The 23,913-nt window shown below is 35.9% G+C and overlaps 1 protein-coding gene across 9 annotated transcripts in view; it reads right to left on the reverse strand.

Moving 5' to 3' along the window:
- Positions 1–12,929: 12,929 nt before the first annotated feature.
- Positions 12,930–23,913, reverse strand: part of KLHL5 (kelch like family member 5) — a 99,699-nt gene continuing 88,715 nt past the window's right edge. For 8 of the 9 annotated variants that reach the window (XM_086705222.1, XM_086705221.1, XM_086705219.1 and 5 more), the window contains 3 exons: positions 22,335–22,547; positions 18,160–18,331; positions 12,930–14,069 (listed from right to left, as the gene is read on the reverse strand). In XM_086705222.1, the coding sequence (XP_086561348.1) occupies positions 14,013–14,069; positions 18,160–18,331; positions 22,335–22,547 (442 nt within the window). In that variant the 3' untranslated portion in view covers positions 12,930–14,012. Of the gene's footprint in view, positions 15,682–18,159; positions 18,332–22,334; positions 22,548–23,913 lie in introns of all 9 variants that reach the window. The other variant, XM_086705216.1, reaches the window with a different exon arrangement.

Genomic DNA, 23,913 nt, shown 5'->3' on the forward strand with positions numbered 1-23,913 from the left:
GCCATAGTTTTAACTTGCATTTATCTAATGACTAACAATGTTGAGCACCTTTGCATATATTTATTGGATATTTTGATATTTTTGCAAATTGCCTTCAAATCTTTTGTTTGTGGTTTAATTAGGTTAGCCACACAGCTTTAAGTCATGCAGAGTTGCTTTCTTGTGCCCAGGAACATGGGCCAGTAGCATGAGATCAACCACTTTCTGATGCAGGCAGGCATGAACTCAGTTTGGCTGGTATGAGAAGTGGGATGGAAAACACTCTTTGGAATTGTGAGAGAAATGATCTAAACCAGCATGTGTCTGCAACTATGAGAACACCGCTGTATGTCTTGAAGGAAAGAAGAAACAATTTTCAGCAGACCAATCGTTTTCTGTTTGCTTTGTTGACAGCATCCATGGCTCGATGTAAGAGGGAAAAATTAAATTTCTTTCCAGACGCTTTAAAAAATAAAAATAAGTTATTCTTTTTGGGATGTGTATCAATGAAATTACGGTCCCATCAGATCTCACTTAGATTCCTCATTTTTCTCTGGGAAACAAGTCACACACTTTTCCATTGTCTACGCAACCTGGTGCAGTCTGGCTCTCAGACCCTCTCCTCAATGGTGTGCTGGTGCCCCCAACACTGGCGCCTGAGACGTGCTTGTACCCATCTCTTCCCAACTTTGTATTTAGTGACATCATGTTGGTAGCTCGAAATCGTTACCTGGTGGGAGTATTTTCACCATTGATATTGGCAAATGCTACAAATCAGAGGTTGTTTTTTTTTCTCCCCACTATAGAGATTCGATGTTAAACATTTACTAAGACACAGCTGCTTCTACTTCATGCAAACTGCTCATCGCCAAAACAAGTGGTCAGTTTTAAGCTCCCTGCTTTCATGTATATTTAAGTTTTGCAGCTGTTCTGGCTTAGGTCAGGACATGAAGGTGCAGGGCATGTGGTGGGATCATGACAGAAATATGTCCAAAAGTAGGGAAAGCATAGAAGTATGGGAAAGTAGAGGAGAAATAGCTCATACAAGAAAGAAACTTGAAGGGCACCTGGGTGGCTCAGTTGGTGAAGTGTCTGACTCCTGATTTTGGCTCAGGTCATGTTCTCGTGGTCATGAGATCAAGCCCTGCACTGGGCTCTGCTCTGCTCTTACAGTGCAGCGCCTGCTTGGGATTCTCTCTCTCCTTCTCTCTCTGCCCCTCCCCACCTCTCAAAATAAATAAACATTCAAAAGAAAAAGAAAGAAAGAAGCATGATGTAAATCTTCCCCAATCCTAAAGGTTTACATGGCATGACTGATGATGAATTGTGAAGCTGAAAGAGGTTTTGTGAAGTATAAATAATAAAAGAACAAATTATGATCAATTGTGTTAGAGGAAAGTGAATTACCTTTCTACCTTTCTATACTTTCTATAGAAAATATGAGAAAATTGTTGCCATATGAAGAGGTGATCAGTAAGTAGGCAACCAAAAAATGTAAGAAAAAATATTATAAAGGTATGTTAGGCAGTTCATAAAATTATTTCATTCTGTAACTTGTACCTTGTAGATATTTAACAAATGTTTACTAAACTAAATTGAACTAATTTCTGAAAATGTTTACTTGCCCGTAATCTGTTTGACATGTATGTATTTTATTTGAGGTGCACCAACCATTGAAGGAACTCTCATTTTCTTATTTTAGGTATCACACTTCTTCCTCTGAATTCGTCTAATGTTCATAATTTATCCCATTTGCTACTTATCTTCTTGTACTGGAATTATCTGTCAATACACTTCTTTTCTACTAGAATGTTTCCCTCCTTTTTCTCCTTTTGTATTAAAGGGAATCGTGGATGTGATGGATTGTCGGGGACATAGTTATGGTTAGTTGTCTGTGTCCCGCCAGCTTATGAGCTCCTTACAGTCACTAAAGTGTGAGGGACCATGTGTTTTAGTTCTTAGCACACAGTAGGATCACACACACACACACACACACACACACACACACACACAGATTTGTTAAAATGAATTGAATCACCCTCTTCCTTTTATTCTATATTTTCAGACTCTATCTCGATTCAATGTGCCTCGTTTCACTGATAGTCATATGTGCCAATTTTTAATTTTTGGCTACTCATATCCAATCTTCATTACCTGCTCTGTGAAAATAGACATGGGCCTTTTTCTTCCTTTCCAGCTGGCACAACGTGAAATGCTGGAGACGTCACAAGAGGAAGGGGACAGCAATCTGCTGCAGTGCCTGAGCGTCCCTATTCACTACCGTTAACCTGGGCCTTTTCTCAGGGCTGTGTGTAGTATGAAACCTTGAGGACAAAGAGCAGTGTTGCCTACCATTTGCTATAAAAGCAGTGGAGGGGCGTCTGGGTGGCTCAGTTGGTTAAGCAACCGGCTCTCGATTTCAGCTCAGGTCATGATCTCACAATTTGTGAAATCCAGCCCTGAGTCAGGCTCCATGCTGGGCCTGAAGCCTGCTTAATAGTCTCTCTCTCTCTCCTTCTGCCCCTCCCCCGCTTGAGCTCTCTCTCTCAAAAATAAACAAATAAATAAAAGCAATGGATTTCTGAAACTCAGCAGATTCCCCACCAGCTCCTGTGGGATTTGGGGGCCAGCAGAATTGTCCCAAACTCTGAGAGTCACACTAGTTTGTGTACTTGGAGTCATCTAGTTCTTTGTCTCTGCCCTAGGACTTTAGTGTCTTCTGCCAGCACGTGTGAAACAATAACAGGTTAATTTACTAGTTTGCAGGTAGGGCAGAGTCAAATCCCAGACCGTGATAATCAGCCAATCCTGCGCTATAGTACGGAGTTCCTTATATCAAACCTTCTCTGAGGCCTTATCTCTTAGGTGATGGAAGAATGGTCCTCCGCACAGGTTGGCAATTTTTTTTCTGCAAATGTCAAGAAAAAGATACAGTTTTTGTCACAACTACTCAACTTTGCTGTTGTAGCACAAAAGCAGCCATAGGCAATATGTAATCAAATACGCACATCTGTGTTCTAATAAAACTTCACTTACACAAACAAACAGCAGACAGATTTGCCCTGTGGGCTCTAGTTTGTTGACCTTCAATCTGTAGTTTCTCTGCCTTTATAGTCTTTGGATGTAGAAAGCTGAAGTGTAATCTTGAGTTGGCCATTTTTCTCTATCTTTGGTCTTCAAAAGAGGTACTCATTTGTGGAACGTTGCAAAGTTTTACCACAGGTAAAATTTTAATTTTAAACATTTTCCTCACTCCAGTAGTACTTACCATATTTGATCATGGGCCTTCATTAAATGGTTCTACTTGGCTCCCCGAGATTCTATAGTCACAGGTTATTTATTATAAGTATGCAGATAATTAGGCACAAAAATACCTTTAGCTCATCTTAAAGCATAATGTAATTAATTGAAAAAAAATGGCAATGTGCTAAATAGCATTAACTATATAGTATCAGTGGACAACCCAGGACTATGAATCAGCATAATTTTTTATAGTTTGATGTAATATTAGCAAGTCCATAATCTAAAATTTCTACCGGATAAGACAAAGAAAAATTGAGCTGAATAATTTTTATTATCAACAAGGGAGAATAATTTCAAAATAATGACTATTAAAATGTTTAATATTAATTAAGTCATTGTCCTATTGTGGTTAAAGAACTTGTCACCATCATGCAGTCATGGATGTTGAAATTTTGGTTCTCTTAACTAATATTCACTTGTAGGTTTTACAATTTTTTGTGAATGCTCAAACATGTAACATGATTATTCTAATGACAATCATTGTGAACAATATAGAAGACTAAATAAAATTAGAGAAGAAATATCTTTTGCCATATTTTGAATAATTATAGAATTAGTTTAATGAAATTAACAAAGTTTAGTATTCTTGAAGGTCATATGAGAGAAATATTTTGCTGAAAATGTGCAGATAGGGCATTTCTTTGATGTCATTTTTCTGACATTAATTTCCTAAGCACATATTATTCTGTTTACATACATTTCAGAAAGATAGTCTTCCTTGTCTGGTAGAAATTCCCAGTGAAAATATCTGGGCCTAGAGTTTTCTTTGTGGAAAGACTTTCTTTAAATGACTATGGGACTATTTATGTCTCCTGTAATGTAAATCTGGGCTGCAACTTTACAGTGTGTGTGTGTGTGTGTGTGTGTGTGTGTGTGTGTGTGTGTGTGACTTGTGGTCACCTGTTCTCAGAGATCCCAAGGCATTTTCTTTTCTTTCTTTTGTTCCTTTCTTTTCTTTCTTCCTTTCCCTTTCTTTCTGTCACTTTCTTTTTCTTTCTTTCTTTCTTTTCTTTCTTTCTTTCTTTCTTTCTTTCTTTCTTTCTTTCTTTCTTTCTTTCTTTCTTTCTTTCTTTCCTTTCCCTTTTCTTTCTTTCTTTCTCTTTTCTCATTCTCCTGATAATAGGGAACAAAGTAGGTGTTATTTTGGTTTGTCACTTTCCTTGAGCTGTAGCACTTTAAGGTCCCAGCTTTATAGACTTAGTCTTTCCACTTTGGGCATGTCTTGGGTTTTGACTTTTTTAGCCTATACCCTAGGAAACCAACAAAACCAAAAGGAAATTTCCTCCATTTGGGGAATGTCCTCAGTAAAAGAGGTTCAGTCCTCAGCTCATCTTTCTCTCCTTTCACTTAGCTTTTTGTCTTCATAATCTTTATTTGTTCTTCAAAGGTTTAAGGGAAAATATATTTTATTCAGAATTTTTGATTGTTTTAAGCAGGATGATTTTTCTAAGTAATTTACTCAACCATATTCCCAGAAACGGAAGTCTGTTCTGAGTTGTTCATGTTTTTGAAAGATGCTTTTCATTTTAGAACATCACAAATATCTTCTTAAATAACTTTGTTAAAAATATTCCATTTCTTCTACAAAAATACTATACAGCCTAATTTGGTATAATTTGGGAAAAGCTCATCTAAATTGTGAAAACCTCTAAATGGTATATTGTTTTAAAATAAATTGTATACTTTGCACATGCTAAATAAAGCTACCAAAATATTATCTTGTAGTGGTCCTTGGAGAGCTTGAGCAGATAAGAATGATTTGCAATCTCATAATTATGTGAATAAGTGGCTCTCCTAAAAGGCTGAGGGTGCTTGAAAAGTTTGCTCTTGGTTTAACACTGTGATAGTCTGTTATAGCTACTAAAAAACCAAACCAACCAACCACAGACTGGGTGCCTTATAAACAGCAGAAATTTATTGCTTACGGTTTTGGAGGCTAGAAGTCTGAAATTAGGGTGCCCCATGGTTGAGTGAAGGCCCTCTTTTGGTTGCAAACTTCTTGGTATATCCTCATGTGGCGGAAGGATCTAGGGATCTCTCTGGCGCCTCTTTTAGAAGACACTAATCCCACCCATGAGGGCTTCTCTCCTCTTGACTTAAGCACTTCCCAAGGGCTACACCTCCTAATACCATAACTTTTGGTGGGGGGGGAGTCAGGTTCTTAACACAAACACTCAGACTATAGTTCAGAGGGCCTTGATTTGAAGACTTTGGTAAGCGGTGACACAGAGATTGACCTAGGTAATGGTTCTTTACAGTGGCTGCAGATTAGAATCACCTAGGTTCTGGCTGGAACTGATATCCTGAGATGGCATATATGGGGTAGAGTCCAGGCACTAAGGGTCTTTTAAAGCTCCTCGAGTAATCCTGGTGTGATGCTGTGGTTGAGAATCACTAGACTAGACAATGCTGGCACTGGGTTGGTAACTCCATAGCGTTCTGGGTTCTGGCTGGGATATTATCCCAAGATGTCATATGTGGTGGATATGAACATCAAGAGATAGTTGCTATTCAACCTAATTATTGAATACTGGAGCTAGAAGGGACCAGAATAATCATCTAGTACAATCTTTGCAATGACTATTACTTACTATGAAAGATTTATGTAACAGAGAAAATATAAAATTTCCCTACCACCCAAATATTGAGTAAAATGTCCATGACATTTGAAAATTGTAATTGTTGTAATATTGCTGGGAGAAGAGAAAACAGACGATTTAGTTCATATATTTTAGCTGTAAGTGGTCCATATGACTATGTAGACAAGGTCAGAAGGGAAGAGCAGGTAGACAGAATATAATGGAGGCCTACCTGTAGACTGCATCCCTGGTAGTTATTTATAACCATCTGGAGCTTCTTCATATTCTTGTGGAGTCACGTACAGATAGAAATGATGACTGTTATTCTTAATTTGAATAATACAATAAATGAGCCGACATTTCCCTCCACCCCTATGCATGTATCTGATTCAGCACTCAGCCTGGGCTGCTCCTTCCTTCCCGAACATATTCTAGGTTAGTCATTTCTGTGCTTGTGTTCTCCACCTCTCTAATTTCAAAACCCTCTTGCGATATGTGAACACGGAAATCTCATAAACTGTTTTTGTTCTGTGTTTCAGAATCTGTGTTACTATAAACTCACATACATCTATAGTGACTGACCTCAAAGACCAAGTCCATTCCATATTTATATTCAACCAATAATGAGCAAGAGCCTATTACGTGAAGGTATATCAATGAGTAAAATGCTAAGGGCTGCAGGGGATACAAAAATATACCCCAGAATGGGCCCTTAAGGAACTAACATTCTCTCCCCTCCTTTGTGTCATGATGAATTATTGCATAAGATTTTGGTCTCCCTAATGCTCTGCTCAATGCCTTATTGATTAGAAAGTTTCTGAGATAAATGAATTCTCAATTGGATTAGCTCCTGCCACCCCCACTCCCAGTCCTTCTCTGCAGCTTTGCTGAGTTTGTGATACAGAATCAGACAGGTAAGTAGGTCAGCTTTTGCCAAGCTTATTACCTAGCATTTTCTTTCTTTGAAGTTCTCACACAGCCCAGCTATTCTTGTCACTGACACATACAGCTAGCTCTTTAAATGACAGCTTCTCTCTAACCTCATTGCTCCAGTCACCACGAAGTGAGGATATCTTTCCTTTCACAAAATTTACTCCATCTATGTCTCTTTTGAGTTGCTCAGTTTATTATGTATTTTAGATTTGTAAAGATGCATACCTTTGAAAACTATTTTAAAAATTTAGTTGATTCCACTTCTCAGTTTTGAGTGTTTTTAACTATCTTCAAAAGTGACAATAGACTTTCTGAGTAGAATTCACTCAGAAAAATATAATCTGACTAGTTTTGAAACATAATGTAGTCACGATCAATTTAATACCTTGGGCATGCCACCACTCACAGAGTAACCAAATGGTCATTGAGTCATTGTTTGCCTTCCGAACTTCTGTTAGTTATTTTTTAGGCACATATTATACAAGTAGTATTCATTCAGCAATATAAAACTGTTTTAAAATATCTCGATTACATATGTGTTTATTATCCACAAAGAAATGTCACCAAATGGGACCAACCTCAGCTTGGGCAAAGATATAGGGCACCGAACAGGGTTCCCAGGCTTCCTTGTCCTCACTCTTTAGATACGTCTCAGCCAAAGGAAGTAATTACTCAGGGTTGAGGGAAAATAGGGTGGCAGTAAACACTAGTTGTAATGCTAATACCTACATCAGTCAATACTGTATTTCTTCAAGAGATTCACAAGATGCCAGAATTGCTCAGGCCCAGGAGAAGATACAAAATAAACATGGTATTTTCTTAGGTCTTAGGAGTAAGTACAGAATCTCTGGTGGGGGCCTTGGTGCATTTTTATAAATCATGGAAGACATCTGAGATTGAGAAGGATGAAAATGCCAAAAGTAGGCTTTAATTTTCATTTGATTTTTTACTAAATCAAATGAAAATATGAAATAAAATGAATAATGAAAAATAAAAAATGAAATAGAATGAAAATAGAATGAAATAGAATGAAAATATTACATGGGAATTTATAATCCAGTCACAGTAAAATGATATGTCATTTTACTGTTTATTCCTCAGTAACAGTTAAGATATTATCAACAATTTTAAGCATTATATGGAGTTTATGAAAAGGTACCTACTTTGACTTTTAGCAAACATTTGTGGAATGCCTGTTTGTGTACCAGGCATTGGGAAAGAGCTTCCAATCAAAATTTCCTGTTTGCCATTGTTTCTCACTCTTAGACTAGAGTTATGATCTAAAGTTACTGTCTGATTTTAAAAATTCATTTACTTGCAGATTACATTTAGAAAAAAATATCTTTGGGATGAATATCAGTGCAAAATTTTAATCCCAATAATATCTAGAGAATGCCTAAGTGTTATGATATTTAAATAACAGTTTCTAACATACATACTAAGCTTTTTTATTGTTGTAAAATATACATAAATTTTCCACAAGTGACATTTCTTTACCATGTTCTGTAGCTATCACTATTAATTAGTGCCAGGACATTTTCATCACCCTGAAAGGAAATTCTTTAGTCATTAAGTAGCCACCCCCTATTCCCTCTTCCTCTCAGATTCCGGCTATCTCTATGAATTTGCCTATTTTGTATATTTCATATAAATGGAATCATACAATATGGGGTCTTTTGTGTCTTGCTTATTTTACTTAGCATAATGTTTTCAAGATTCATCCATGTTGTAGTATGTATCTGTGCATTTCTTTTTATGGCTCAAAAAGATTCTATTATATTATGTACCACAATCTGTTTATTTATTCATCAGCTGATGGACATGTTTCCACCTTTTGGGTACTATGAATAATGTTGCTATGAATATTTGTGTACAAGTTTTTGTTTGAACACCTGTTTTCAGGGGTTTTATTTTGAGGGGGGATATATACCCAGGGGTGGAATTGGTCATCTGGTAATTCTATGTTTAATTTATTGAGGAACCACTAACTGTTTTCCATAATATCTGTACCATTTTACCATCCCACCAGCAATGTACAAAGGTTCTCATTTCTCCACATCCTCTCCAACACTTATTTTCTATTTTAAAAATTATAGTCATCCTAGTGGATTTGAAATGGTCTCTAATTATGGTTTTGGTTGCACTTCTCTAATGATGAATGATGTTGAACACCTATTCCTGGGCTTGTTGGGCCATGAATTTATACCTTCATCAGAGAAATGTCTATTCAAATCCTTTGCCCATTTTTAAATGGGTTGTTTGTCTTTTTGTTGTTGAGTGTAGGGGTTCTTTATATTTTCTTGATAGACATGATTTGCAAATATTTTCTCACTTTCTGTGGGTTGTCTTCACTTTCCTAATAGTGTCCTGTGATGCATAGAAACTTTTTAATTTTAGTGAAGTCCAATTTATCTTTTGTTACCTTGTGCTTTTGGTGCCATATATATGAAACTATTGCCAAATCCAAGGTCATGAAGATTTATGCCTATGTTTTCTTCTCAGTTTTATGGTTTTAACTCTTATGTCCAGCTTCATTCTTTTGCACATGAATATTGTTGTTCCAGCACCATTTGAAGAGATTATTCCTTCTTCATTGAATAGTCTTGGCACTCTCCTTGAAAATCAGTTGACCATAAGTGTATTGATGATAGTTTATTTCTGGACTTTCTATTTCATGCTACTGGTCTATATATTTATCCTTATAGCAGTACACACTGTTTTGAGTACTGTAGCTTTTAATACATTTTGAAATCAGGATATGTGAGTCCTTTATCTTTATTCTTTTTAAAGATTGTTTTGGCTCCTTTGGGTTGCAATTCCATATGAATTTTAGGATTAGCTTTTCCATTTCTGCAAAAAAGGGTCATTGGGTTTTTGATAAGGATTGCATGGAATCTGTACTCTACTTTATAGAGTACTGCCATCTTAACTTTATTAAGTATTCCAAACCATGAACAGGGGATGTCTTTCCACTTAAATAAATCTTTATTGCAGCAATGTTTTGTACTTCTCAGTGTGCAAGCTTTGCACTTCCTTGGTTAAATTTATTACCAAGTATTTTATTCTTTGTGATGCTACTGTAAATGGAATTATTTTTTAAAATTTCCTTTTTGGATATTTTTTTTTGGCCAATGTATAGATATCAAATGACATTTGTGTGTTGATCTCGTATCCTGCAACATTACTGAATTTGTTTATTAACTCTATATAGTTTTGTGTGTGTGTGGATTCTTTGGAATTTTTAATATATAGGATCATGTAAGCTGCAAATAGAGATAGGCTTACTTCTTCCTAATTGGGATTCCTTTTATTTCTTTTTATTGCCTAATTGCTCATGTTAGAACTTCTGGTGCAATGATGACTAGCAGTGATAAGAGTGGGCATTTTCTTGATCTTGAGATAGTTTTCAATCTTTCACCATTTAGTATGTTGTTAACTATTTGTTTTTCATGAATGCATTTTAGGAGGTTGAGGAAATTCCATTCTCTTCCTAGTTTGCTGAGTGTTTTATTGGGAAAGAGTGTTGGATTTTGTCAAATGCCTTTCTTATCAATTGAGATGATCATGCTTCCCCCTTCATTCTATTTTTTTTTAATAAGACCATTACTTTCATGTCATTGTCCCAGTTTCTTCTAGCTGTTGCTTCCTTCATGCTATTAATGTGATATATTACATTGCTTGATTTTCATATGTTGAAACATCCCTGTATTCCTGCAATAATTACTAGTCTGTCATGGTGTACGATCTGTCTTTGGTATCAAGATAAAGCTGGTCTTACTGAATAATTAAGGAAGTGTTCCTCCCCTTTTAATTTAATTTAATTTAATTTAATTATTATTTTTTTTTGGAAGAGTTAAGAAGAATTAGCATTAACTTCTCTTTACATATTTGGTAGAAAAAAAAATGTTTGGTAGAATTCACCAGTGAACTCCCCTGCTGCTGTACTTTCTTTGTTGGAAGTTTTTGATTATTGATTCAATCTCTTTACTTGTTATAGGTCTGTTCAGATTTTTTTATTCTTTCTTGAGTCAGTTTTGTTAATTTGTGTGTTTCTAAGAATTTGTCCATTTCATCTAGGTTATCTAATTTATTGGCAATAGAGCCTTTTTTGATAAATTTGTTTATGTTTCAGTCATCCAAAATACCATGCAATTTATCTAATATTTATAAATGTTAAGTGCATATCATGTTTTCTTGCATTTACTTTTCTAAAGCAAATTGTATATAAAATTCTGTAAGAGATTTAAACAAAATTTTCCCATGAGACTAAAGAACCAAAATTTTCTGAGAGGGGTATGACTGATATAAATTTTACTTCCAAGAAGCATAAACTTTCTTCATATTCTTTTTATTAACTGGGGAGCCTGGGTGGCTCAGTCGGTTGAGCGTCCGACTTCAGCTCAGGTCATGATCTCACGGCTTGTGAGTTCGAGCCCTGCATCCTGCTCTGTGCTGACAGCTCGGAGCCTGGAGCCTTCTTTGGATTCTGTGTCTCCCTCTCTCTCTCTGCCCCTCCCCCACTCATGCCATGTCTCTGTCTCTCAAAAATATATAAACATTAAAAAAATTAAAAATAAATAAAATAAATGCTATTTATGATCTTGCTATTTATGCTCTTGGGGTTAACTCCTCTGTGCCTCAGTTTCCTCATCTGTAAAAATGGGATTAATAATAGACCTACCTCATAAAGTTGTTGTGAGGATTAAATGCATTAATGCATGCAAAAAACTTGGTTCTTAATTCATAATAAGCATTCAGTAATTATTAACAAATATTATTTTTATAAAGTGTCACCAAATGAGGTTAAAATAAAGAGCATCTAGACATCTTTAATGAACAAACTAATAGTAAAAGTCAAGGCAGCAATGTTGTATGGATACAAAAAGAGCCATATTTTCCTCTAGGTTTGTAAGACCCCAGACTGGGAGAAGAAGAATGAATATTTTGGTAAGTGTTCTGTCCCTAGAAAAGAAATCGGTTCTTTTTATTAGTATTCAAGAAAGCAGGTCCTACTGAGTACAGTTGACCCTTGAGCAATACAGGTTTGAACAGTATGGGTCCACTTATATGAGGATTTTTTTTCGATAAATACAATAGAGCCCTGTGCATGGATTTTCTCTTCCTTATGATTTTTTAAATAACATTTTCTTTTCTGTAGCTTACTTTATTGTAAGAATACAGTATATAACACATACAAAATACAAAATATTTGTAAATCAACTGTTTACATTACTGGTAATGTAAACCGGTCAACAGTAGGCTAGCAGTAGTTAAGTTCTGGGGGAGTCGAAAGTTATACACACATCTTTTACTGTGTGGGGAGTTGGCACCCCTGACCCCCGTGTTGTTCAAGAGTCAACTATACAAAACTGCATTAGAGAGGCCCTCTATCAGGGTGGAAAAACCAAAGGCACTGTGCATGAATCCCATAAAGGAAAGCAAAGCCCTCACAGAGAAGAATCTGTTCCTTTACTTTAACATGAGTCTGGCCTCCACTGTGGGCCATAGGAAATCAGAGAGTGGATGGTGAGTGTTCAAAGAGATAATCACGTGTAGAAGTACTTCCTTTCAAATCATAGGCCTAGGCTTCCCCAACAAGGTGATGATGTAACTAACACATTTCTGCTTTTGGCTTTTTGTTTTGTTTCTTATACCTTTTTCTCTCTCTTCCCTTAAATACATAAATACACTCTAAGGCTGATCCCTCCTTATCATGAAAATAATGAATTCATGTCTATAATATAATGATTACATAAACATTAATGTGTTTTTCACTATCATTATTATTTCCTTTGTGGCCCCACCAATAACGACCACAAGATTTTCTTTGGGAATGGAAGTATTCAGTTTCTTGGTTCTTAACATTTCAAGAACATTTAAAACTGGCTCAAAAAAAAAAGAGAAAAAAAAAAGAGTTTGGTTTAATTTTTAAAGAAGGCAACTAAAATCAATCTACCTTGATATAAAATGTAAAAACACATTAATCACAGCATTGTATTTTAAAAGATGGGAATTTAGTTGATACTCATTTTTATATTAAGACATAAGTTAATGACTTGTATATCTTAAAGGGTTTATCATAAAATGTTACTGCCCAGTGCATTTTTGCAAACAGTAAACAATTCACTGAGAGTATTAACATTCACATGTGTAATTGGAGTTTACAAATGTACAAAACTTTGGGTAATAAAGAGTTCAAACTTATTTTTCGACATCCGATAAGCTCATTCCCCTCAAACGGTTTGATTACAAAGAAGCACAAAGGGTTACCACCTGTGGCAAAATGTGAGAAACAAAAGCAAGGATGGTAACTACAGACTTGAGAACATAATATCCAAACAGTACCTGTCCATATCAAAAGACAAAATCAAAACATCTTTTATAACACAAAAGAAAACAAATCCATAGAATTAAATACTACTCAGGTGAAAGAACATTGTAGTGAATATAACATTTATTTTCTCTACATAAATTTGCATATCTTAAATTTAATACAAAACACCATGTGTCAATTATTCCAATTTGAGAATATCATAACACGTGGTTCTTAGTGAATCTAAATATAATAGGTTGAATATTTTAAAAGAACCCAAAGATCATTTTGTTTTCATCCGCTCATTATTGTTTTAATGCTCTCACGTTTTTCTTCACTCATTAGACTAAACCGATTTAGAAATAAAATACATAATCAAAGCTTATATAATACAGCTATTTCTGAAAAAAACTAAGTATTAGCATCGTCTTTAGTGTGTCATTAAAATAGTGGTTGTGGTTAAACAAATACAAATTAGTGCAACTAATGTAGAATAAAGTTACAAAGCAAATGTTAAAAGTTTTATCTGGTGTATGTGCACTATAATAAAGGAAATCTGGATAATGGAGTAAAGTGTGGTTATTAATAAATGAAATTCCCAGTTGTGTTGTATTTAGGAGGAGTGCATTTGTTTGCATATGTTAAACCAGGAACATATGTTCACCACCCGCCAGCTGTAGTTATGATTTGCTAAGAAATGACTTACTAAGAAATGCAGGATTTAATCCTGGTTCATCCACTCCTTCCTCCCTTGTTTTATCATCTTCACGTTGAGATTGGGCACTTTGTGCCCAGGTATGTGGCATTGTGAATTTGCTAAAAAATGTGTCCAGTGGTGGTAGGATAATTTTCCTAAATTCATAAGGAAGAGGATATCTTCTTCACTTAGAAAACAAAGCACTACATTATAATTTGACAGTTACGACGCAAGCCCCAGCTCTTCCTAGACACAGTGGAGCAACCTAAAAAAGAAACAAAAAAATGTCTTTGTTGGATTGGCAGGTACAAAAGTTGAGAAAACCATACCCAGTTTGAAAAGTACTGAAATAGTCTATTTTTGTCAAGGAGCTCTGCCAAACCCTGCCGCCCCAGCCTTGCTGTGGGCCTGGTTCCTTCCCCCGGAATCCCTCCTGCTGCCAGAGTTTCACAGATTAAGTCGTTTAGGATGTATTGCATTATTATGCAGTATTCGCTTCTCTTTAAAGGTATTTCTAAAAAAAACTGCTCAAGATTTTTCTACCTGACCCTTTGTTTTGGCCAAAATGATGCACGATATGGATAATGAGGAAATGCTGAACTTTAACTCTGTGGCCAATGTGGACAAAATATCAAGTATTATCTCGAAAAGCCCTTTACCAGATGTGCTGTCTCAGAGCACACCAAACACACTGCATGCCTGGGGTCTGCTTATTCCAGGGGAACCAGTAATTTCACATTTACTGACTGCCTTCTCTGTGCATGGTGGAAAGGTCTAAACCCATTCGACTAATTTTTAGCAGAGTATATAAATAATAAATAGTACTCCTCCAGCTCCTGAGGAATTGAAACAAATCTGGTGAATAAACTCTATGACAATGAGACGGAAGTGCAGGGTGCCAGGGAAAGAGATACGATCTCAGTTTATAGATAAGGAATAATTCTTAAATCTTTCACTTACTCTTTTATTATTATTTTTTTAAGTAGCCTAGACACTGGGCAATTCATAGTGAAAATAAAAGTGTAGACAAGGATAGTTTTTAAATTTTTTAAAACATTTTATTTATTTTTGAGAGACAGAGACAGAGCACAAGCGGGGGAGGGGCAGAGAGAGACACACACAGAATCCCAAGCAGGCTCCAGGCTCCAGGCTCCGAGCTGCCAGCACAGAGCCTGGTGGGGCTCGAACCCATGAACTGTGAGATCATAACCCGAGCTGAAGTTGGACGCTTAACTGACTGAGCCACCCAGGCACCCCAAGGATAGTTTTTAAAGAAGGGCTACTTTGAGCACATTAAGACCTAAGAATTAAAACAACAGTATTTAGGGAAGGAGTGACTAATACAAAGTACTAAGAAAATGTGTTTTGTACTTATGTATGTAGGCATACGTTAATGAAACGTTTTTGTCAAATACACGAAATCAAAATGGCTTTCTAATCAGTTTGGCCTCTTTCCCAACCTTTCCAGTTGAATGACTGGATTTTAAGAACACACTGTAAGAGAATTCTCAGTTGTTCTCAATTTGAATCTATTGTTTTGATCACTGTTCTATCTCCCTGAACAATCAAATCACCTGCTTTAAAGCCAAATCTATTCACAGTATTCTAGGAGTAACCTCTAGGTCATTTCAATCACAAGTGTCTGTTTGTAATTAGGAGCTTTTCTCAAAACACCCATGAACTGAAGTCTTTACACTGTAAAGAGTTGATGTTGCCATAACAACCAGGGAGAAAGGTCAGCTTAGAGTATTTCTTCAATACAGTGCAGTCACCTCCTGCTTTGGGTCAAGGTGGGTTGTAGGGTGGGTGATGACTTCAGACTTTATAATCTCATTTCATTCCCTGACCAAATGTCCTCTTGTCCATTTGTTGGAACACTAAATGGAAAACATTTGTTTTTCAGATTCTATGGCTATAAGTTCAAATTTAGGTGCTTTAAAATAGTAATAGAGGTGGCATGCAAACAAAATAGCTATGTAGTCACAGATTGTTAATTTTGATAAGAGAGTAATTCAGCATAAAGTATTAATTACCTGTAATAACAAATCTTTTAAAAATATTTTTTAATGTTTATTTTTGAGAGAGAGAGAGAGAGAGAGAGAAAGCGCACAAGCAGGGGAGGGGCAAAAAGAAAGGGAGACACAGAATCTGAGGCAGGCTCCAGGCCCTGAACTGTCAGCACAGAGCCTGACGCGGGGCTTGAATACACAAGTGAGATCATGACCTAAGCTGAAGGTGGATGCTCAACTGACTGAGCCACCCAGGCATCCCAATAACAAGTCTTAAACACTGGCCAATAGATTTCCTTATAACTAGTCTAACAGCATAAATCAAATATATCTTAGAAAAAGAGATTTTTACATCTCATTTTGGGCTCCTTCGTTATCATTCATATTGCCATGGTGGGAGACTGATTTCATTTCTAATGAATTTCTGTAGCTCTGACTCAAGCCCTCAAATTATCTCTTCTTCCCTCTACCAAATAATCCTACTTAAATTTAAGAAACAAGATCAAGGTCACAAGCTCAGTCCCTTTTTCTGTCTTTTTCATTTAAAAACTCTTTTTTCTCAATTCTGCTTCCTGCCCTTCTTTCAGTAAAGTGCCCTTCAATGTTACTCTCTCCTTCTAGCATCTGGAATCTCTACTCTTGTTTTCACCTCTATTTTGAAAAAGACCTGCAGCTCAAATTCTAACTCCATTTATTTGCTGTGTGACTTGGGTCAACTATTTAACCTCTCTGTGTCTCAGATTCCTCATCCAATAGAGCCTGGTACATAAAATGTGTTTAATAAATGTTAACTTTCTATCATCATCATTATTTGAAAATTGTATGCCCCTCTAGCTCCTGAGTTTATTTTTCTCTTTACTTTTTACATTGTGTGTAATCTGTCTCAAAATAAATAAATAAACATTTAATTTAAAAAAATTGCTCTATTCCATTATCTTATCTAAGACATTGTCTGGTCATTCATTTGCTGTTTTCTTCACCTTCAATCCAACCCAGTAAGTGTAAAAAGAAAGAATAGATAGGACTTGGTAATATCTCTTGAATCCATCTATAGAGTTGACAGCTCAAGCCTTACAAGTGAAGCAATCTTCTAGATGTTTCATTTTTATCCAGCCTTCGCTTCCCCTGCTCCTGTCCCCAACTGCCACATGAACTTCCTATTTCTGTATCACTCTCCTGGTTAAAAGTCTCCACTGGCTTCCCACTACCAAACTCTTTACCCATGGCCTTCACAGACCTCCATCCTGACCCCAACCTTGCTCTCTAATAGGAACTCTTACTCTTGCTAAGCATGGATCCATATAACCAGCCACCCTTCCTCAATTATCTTGCATATTTCTGCTTCAGTGACATTTCTTTTGTGTTTTTTCACACAGCTTCCCATTTCTTTCTACCTTTTTGAATTGGATCAATTCATTTAAGGCTTAACTTAAATCCAGCTTCTCCTCACTAAAGCCCTCTCAACAACCATTTTATTTTTTTCTTTGACTTCATATACCACACAATACCTATACCATGGGACACTTCCCTACCAACTGTTCTACATTGTGGGTTCTCCCCTTACACATGCAGATCATACCTATTTAAGTAGCTAAGTTGTATGACAGTGGTGATGCTTTTAAATTTTGTTTTCTTGACAGTACTTACTACTGCTCCTTGTATGTAGGAAAACCTTGGCTCAATTAAACATTTGAGCATCTTTCAGTACCAGGTACTAAATTGGGTCACAAAATTTCTAATTCTGTTCTTGGTAATGATGGAAACAAGGATCTCAGAAGATCATTCTTAGAAGTATGAAGCCCTCCAGAAATAGACATGGTTGGAATTCTGCTAATAAACTTGCCAGGTCAAGACTTGTTAATATAATTTAAGATTGCTATCTTTATTAGGTGATGACCAGACATTTTATCTGCTTCCAGATATCAATAGCTTGAGTATTTAAAAATTATTGCTCATGTATGGATAACTGGTTCAAATTTTTCTGATTTCTATCTTTTTTCTTATTTTCCACCATCTCCCTCTCTTTTTCCCATAGCTCTCCTGTAGTCCTATCTGCTTTACCAATACTAGAATATCTCATCAATTCCCAGCAAGCAAATGGTGGCAGATCAAAACTATTAATAATTTCCTTGAGTATTAACTTCTACTTCAAAGATAATTTTGGATTTTAATTATGTTATAAAATTAAACAGTCCTTCTTGTTTTCATATATTTAATTCAGAGATGACCTTATCATGCTTATGCTATATATTTTGATATTGGATAAAATTTAAAGAATCAGTTTTACCAAACAAATTGTTTTAATAAAAACAGAGAAGTGTAATAATGAAAAATGAAATGCCATACCTGGGTCCACTCATTTGTCTGGGGATCATAAGCCTCCACTGTATTAAGGTAAGTCTGTCCATCATACCCTCCAACAGCATATAATTTATCACCAAGTAAACAGACCCCTACTGCATCTCTGCTGATGCTCATAGATGCCACTGCAGTCCACATATCTGTTTTGGGATCATATCTGAAAGAAAATTTTAGAACTGGAGCTGACATTGCCCTCACCACATTTTTATGTAAAAATTGTTTATGGATGAAAGCCTTGCATATAAGACCTGATACCATAAAACTCCTAGAAGAAAACATGGGGGGAAGATCCTTGACATTGGTCTTGGCAATGATTTTCTGGATTTGACACCAAAAAGCAAAGGCAACAAAAGTAAAAATAAACACAAATGACCATATCAAACTAAGAACCTTCTGCATGGCAAAGGAAACCATCAACAAAATGAAAAGGCAACCTATAGAATGGGAAAAAATGCTTCCAAATTATGTATCTGATAAGAAGTTAATATCTAGAAGATATAAAGAATCATACAACTCAATAACCAAAAAACCCAAATAAACCAATTAAAAATGAGCAGAGGGTCTGAATAGGCATTTTTCCAAAGAAGACATCTACATCGCCAATAGGTACATGGAAAGGTGCTTAACATCACTAATCATCAGGAAAATGTAAATCAAAACTACAATGGCTGTTAGCAAAAAAGATAATAACAGTGTATGTGAGGATGTGGAGGAAAGGGAAAAACACTTGTGTACTGTTGGTGGGAATGTAAGTTAGTGCAATTGCTATAGAAAACAATATGGAGAGTCCTCAAAAAATTTAAAATAGAAATACCGTATGATCCAGTAATTCTACTTCTAAGTTTTTATCCAAAGAAAAGGAAAGCACTAATTTGAAAAGATATATGCACCCTCATGTTCACTGCAGCATTATTTACAGTAGCCAAGACATGGAAACAACCTAAGTGTTCATCAATGGATGAATGGATAAAGATGTAATACATCTAGAACACACACACACACACACACACACACACACACACACACACACACACAGTGTAATATTATTTGGCCCTAAAAAAGAATGAAATCTTACTATTTCAAACACATGGATGAACCTTGAGGGCATTATACTAAGTGAAATAAGTCAGAGAAAACAAATACCTATTATCTCACTTAACATGTGGACCCTAAAACAAAACAAAACAAAAAACCTCGCACTCATAGGGTGCCAGAAGTAGGGCATGAGGTGGGGGGGGGGAGGAATGGGTGAAATGAGGGAGGGGGATCAAAAGGTACAAATTTCTATAGTTATAAAATACATGAATCATGGGGATATAATGCACAGCATGGTGATACAGTTAATAATACTGTGCTTTCTATTTGAAAGTTGCTAAGGGTAAAAAGTTCTCATCACAAGAAAAAAATTTGTAACTATATATGGTGATGGATGTTAACTAGGCTTATTGTGATCATTTCTCAATATATACAAATGTCAAATCATTGTTATACACCTGAGACTAATATGACAATTACACCTCCATAAGAGAATACCTACATATCCAGAAACACCTGGGAGAGGCAGTATAGCAAAGTGGTTAGAGAACACGCTTTGGACTTGGGCTGAACAATCTTAAGTCTTCATCCTTCCAATTATTAGCTCTGTGGTATTGTAAACTTACTTAAAATCTTTAAATCATAGTTTCTTTACTGGTAAATATTGCTCACCACATAGCATTGAAAATTAAACGAAAGAATGCATAGTAAGCATTTGATAAATGTCATCTTAAAGATGGGTTCATTTATTACACTTGTTTCCTATTAGCAAGGAATACAATCTTGTAACAAAAATTCAAAGAATACGAAAATATGTAAAAAAGCAATAGCTAGCCTTTTTTCATTCCAACTTTAATTACAGAGTCAAGTGGTAACGACTCTTAACAATTTAGTTAGTATTTGATCTAAATATTTCACTTTTTATTCTGAGGACCCAGATGTCTATTTCAGAACATGTTTTTAATTCAATTTACTTTTTTTTCCATGTGTAACATTAAAAGTTTTTTCATTAAAAAAATAAAAATAGTTTAGTTCTTTAAGCCTACCCCTTGTCTTATTACTGCTATCTAAAGTACATTTGGACATATTTTTAGAAAAAATCAGTATTTCCCTGAAAACTTTTAACTTACAGTATTATAGCTTCATTTAGTAAATCCATGACACTTAAACTATCCAAAAGAGCTAAAGTAAATACTGAAACTGCTTTATGTGTTTTGATTGTCCACTGAAAATCTGAGGAAATCAATACATGAAGCTCTGTGTAAGATGGCTTATACACTCAATCATTATAGCTGTCCATTTTTGAAACGTCTTGTTCCTTTCATGAAATACATTACCTAGAACGGCCCAAAGTTGTCTAAGAGCAGATACATCATGCTACAATGACCTATACTGCTTGTAATACCTCTTGCATCAATGAAAAATTTTTCATCAGGTGCGGTACTGCAGTGAGCTTGTAATGTATAAAGTATACAAAGGCTTCCATATTCCTTTCCTGAAATGTAACATGCAACAAGCATAGTCTGGATTACTTTCCCTAATACAGGGGAAATGCAGGTGTAACTCTCCTGCTTTCTCAAAAGACAACAAACCAACCTTCCGTATTATTTCACAGAAAGCACTCATTGCCATCAAACCTGCATTTCACTTTTTATCCTTCTTCCAATCATGTATAAATAATACACACACACACACACACACACTAACTTCCAGTTGCTCATTAAAATCTAGACTCTTTGATAAGGCCTTAAAGACTCAACGTGATTTGCCCCTACCTCCACCCTAGTCCGCCTCCTTTCCTGACACTGTCTCCCTCATTCTTTGTTCTCCAGTCATAGTGTCTGCCTTTCAGCTTTCCGAATGAATCATATTCCTTTCTGCTTAGGAGTGTTTGTAATGTTCCCTTTGATTCTACCTCCTAAATCTGTTCAATTCTCTCCATTCCTTAAATTAGACTAATAGTAACAGATGGGAGCCTGAACTATTGTCCAAATCATCCATTGATGTTAGGCTCTTTACCTGGCCCATACTTGAGTTTCATGAGGCCAGTTTGGATGACTTGTTTATAGCCTTTTAGTCTGTTATTATTTCATGTTATTTCATTTTATATGAAAATGTGTTAGTAATGTTCCCCTCCTTTTTACTTCTTATTTAGCCTCCAGCCCCTATTCCTTCTCTCTGAAATTCATCAACCTCCTTTTCTTTTCTTGTCAGGTACAGTGTCCAGTACAAAATATGTACATAAGAAATGTTTGTCATTTGACTCAATTAATAAATTGTATAATCAATTCTAAGGTACGTTTTCTTTTTTTTTTTAATATGAAATTTATTGTCAAATTGCTTTCCATACAACACCCAGTGCTCATCCCAACAGGTGCCCTCCTCAATGCCCATCACCCACCCTCCCTTCCCTCCCACCCCCCCATCAACCCTCAGTTTATTCTTAGTTTTTAAGAGTCTCTTATGGTTTGCCTCCCTCCCTCTCTAACTTTTTTTTCCCCCTTCCCCTCCCCCATGGTCTTCTGTTAAGTTTCTCCAGATCCACATAAGAGTGAAAACATATGGTATCTGTCTTTCTCTGTATGACTTATTTCATTTAGCATAACACTCTCCAGTTCCATCCACATTGCTACAAAAGGCCATATTTCATTCTTTCTCATTGCCAAGTAGTATTTCATTGTATATATAAACAACAATTTCTTTATCCATTCGTCAGTTGATGGACATTTAGGCTCTTTCCATAATTTGGCTATTGTTGAAAGTGCTGCTATAAACATTGGGGTACAAGTGCCCCTATGCATCAGCACTCCTGTATCTCTTGGGTAAATTCCTAGCAGTGCTATTGCTGGGTCATAGGGTAGATCTATTTTTAATTTTTTGAGGAACCTCCACACCGTTTTCCAGAGAGGCTGCACCAGTTTGCATTCCCATCTAAGGTACATTTTCAGTAGGCAGTAATACGATGAGAGAAGAATCTGAGTAGGCATTAGGAGACAGACTGACAGACAGGCAACTCAACGTTTACAAAGCTCTGAAGGAACTGCTTCGCATATGGTAGATGTTCACTAAAGAGTCATTAATTTGTCTGCAAGTGTCAGACAAACTTTTCCTTCACAGGAAATTACCTTTCCACACAGTCTGAGAGTCTGGATGTCAAGTTGGATGCAGGAGCATCGTGTCCTCCAATAGCATACAGCAATCCATTCCAGGTAGTTACTCCGACTCCCCCTCTCCTTTTGGACATTTGCGCACAGAGTGTCCATTTATTAGTATGAGGATCAAAACATTCTACTGATTTGAGGCAAGAACTTCCATCACGACCACCAACTGCATAAAGTCTGTAAAAAACAGTGCCATCATTATGATTAAGACACAGAGGTTATTCTTATGGCATTTCATTGAATTTAAGATGCTACAGATTATAAGACAAACTGTCAATTTATGTGCCATCAAGAAAGAAGATATGCTACCATTATATGACATATGTGTATAACATGTGTGTGTATATATATATATACACACACACACATACACTATATATACATACATACATCATGTATATAGATACGTAGATAGATAGATACATATCTATATATATAGATATCATCCTGCATAAAATAGAAGAGGGGTGCCTGGGTGGCTCAGTTGGTTAAGCATCTGACTCTTGGTTCTGGCTCAGGTTGTGATCTCAAGATTCATGGGTTCGAGCCCCATGTCAGGCTCTGAACTGATAGCATGGAGCCTGCTTGGGATTCTCTCTCTCTCTGCCCCTCCTCTGCTTGCATGTGCACTCTCTTTCTCTCTCTCAAAATGAATAAACATTAAAAAAAGAGAAAGTGACATGAAAATGACCACTATTTCACAGCTGCCATCTGTTTGGCAGGTCACCATGGATTTTACAATGCATTACAATTTAGAGGTACAAGATGTGTCTTAGAATAAATGAAATGTGGTGTATAAATACACCATGACTTATTTCTTAAACGAAACGAACGAAACGAAACGAAACGAACCTTCTCTGCACCTACCCACAGGCTAGACATTTTACCTGTATTAATTTAATCATATCAATGATGCTATGAGAAACCATTTATATTCCTGTTTCATGGGTGAAGAAACAGGCTCATGAAGATTAAGAGGCTAATACAGGGTCAGCAGCAGAACCAGGGCAGTTATAATAACGAGCAGTTGTATGGTGAGCAGTCGCCTGGGATGCTCTTGTAATAGTGAAATAGGAGGATAAAAGGATTGCTTGAAACAGTGGTATATAAATTAATATTTATTACATGTGAACAGTATCCTTCATTAATTCAAATTACTGCAGAGAATACTGTAAGTTATTGAAAATGAATATGGTATGTTAATGTCCTAAGTGCTGCCTAGTAGATAAATTTTAATTATCAGTCAATATATTTCATTAATTTAAAAGTCTTTTACTCTGAACTTAAAATATATATATAATATTTTAAATATTTGAGCATTTGAATATTTTTATTAAGCACAAAATCTTCTTGTACTTACTATTCACTTGGGAAGCTCTTTATAGATATTTTCCTAATCTTTTTTTCAAAAGAGTAAAAAAAATCAGTTCATTGCTTATATAAAAGTCCTCACATTTTGAATTTACAGATGCCTCAGTTAATATTTAACTATTTTTCTTACCTCAAGAAATAATATTTGAACTATACCAAATGTCTGCCAATT

The sequence above is a fragment of the Puma concolor genome, chromosome B1 (assembly GCF_028749965.1).
Source record: "Puma concolor isolate L17-30 chromosome B1, mPumCon1.1.hap2, whole genome shotgun sequence".
Lineage (NCBI taxonomy): Eukaryota > Metazoa > Chordata > Mammalia > Carnivora > Felidae > Puma > Puma concolor.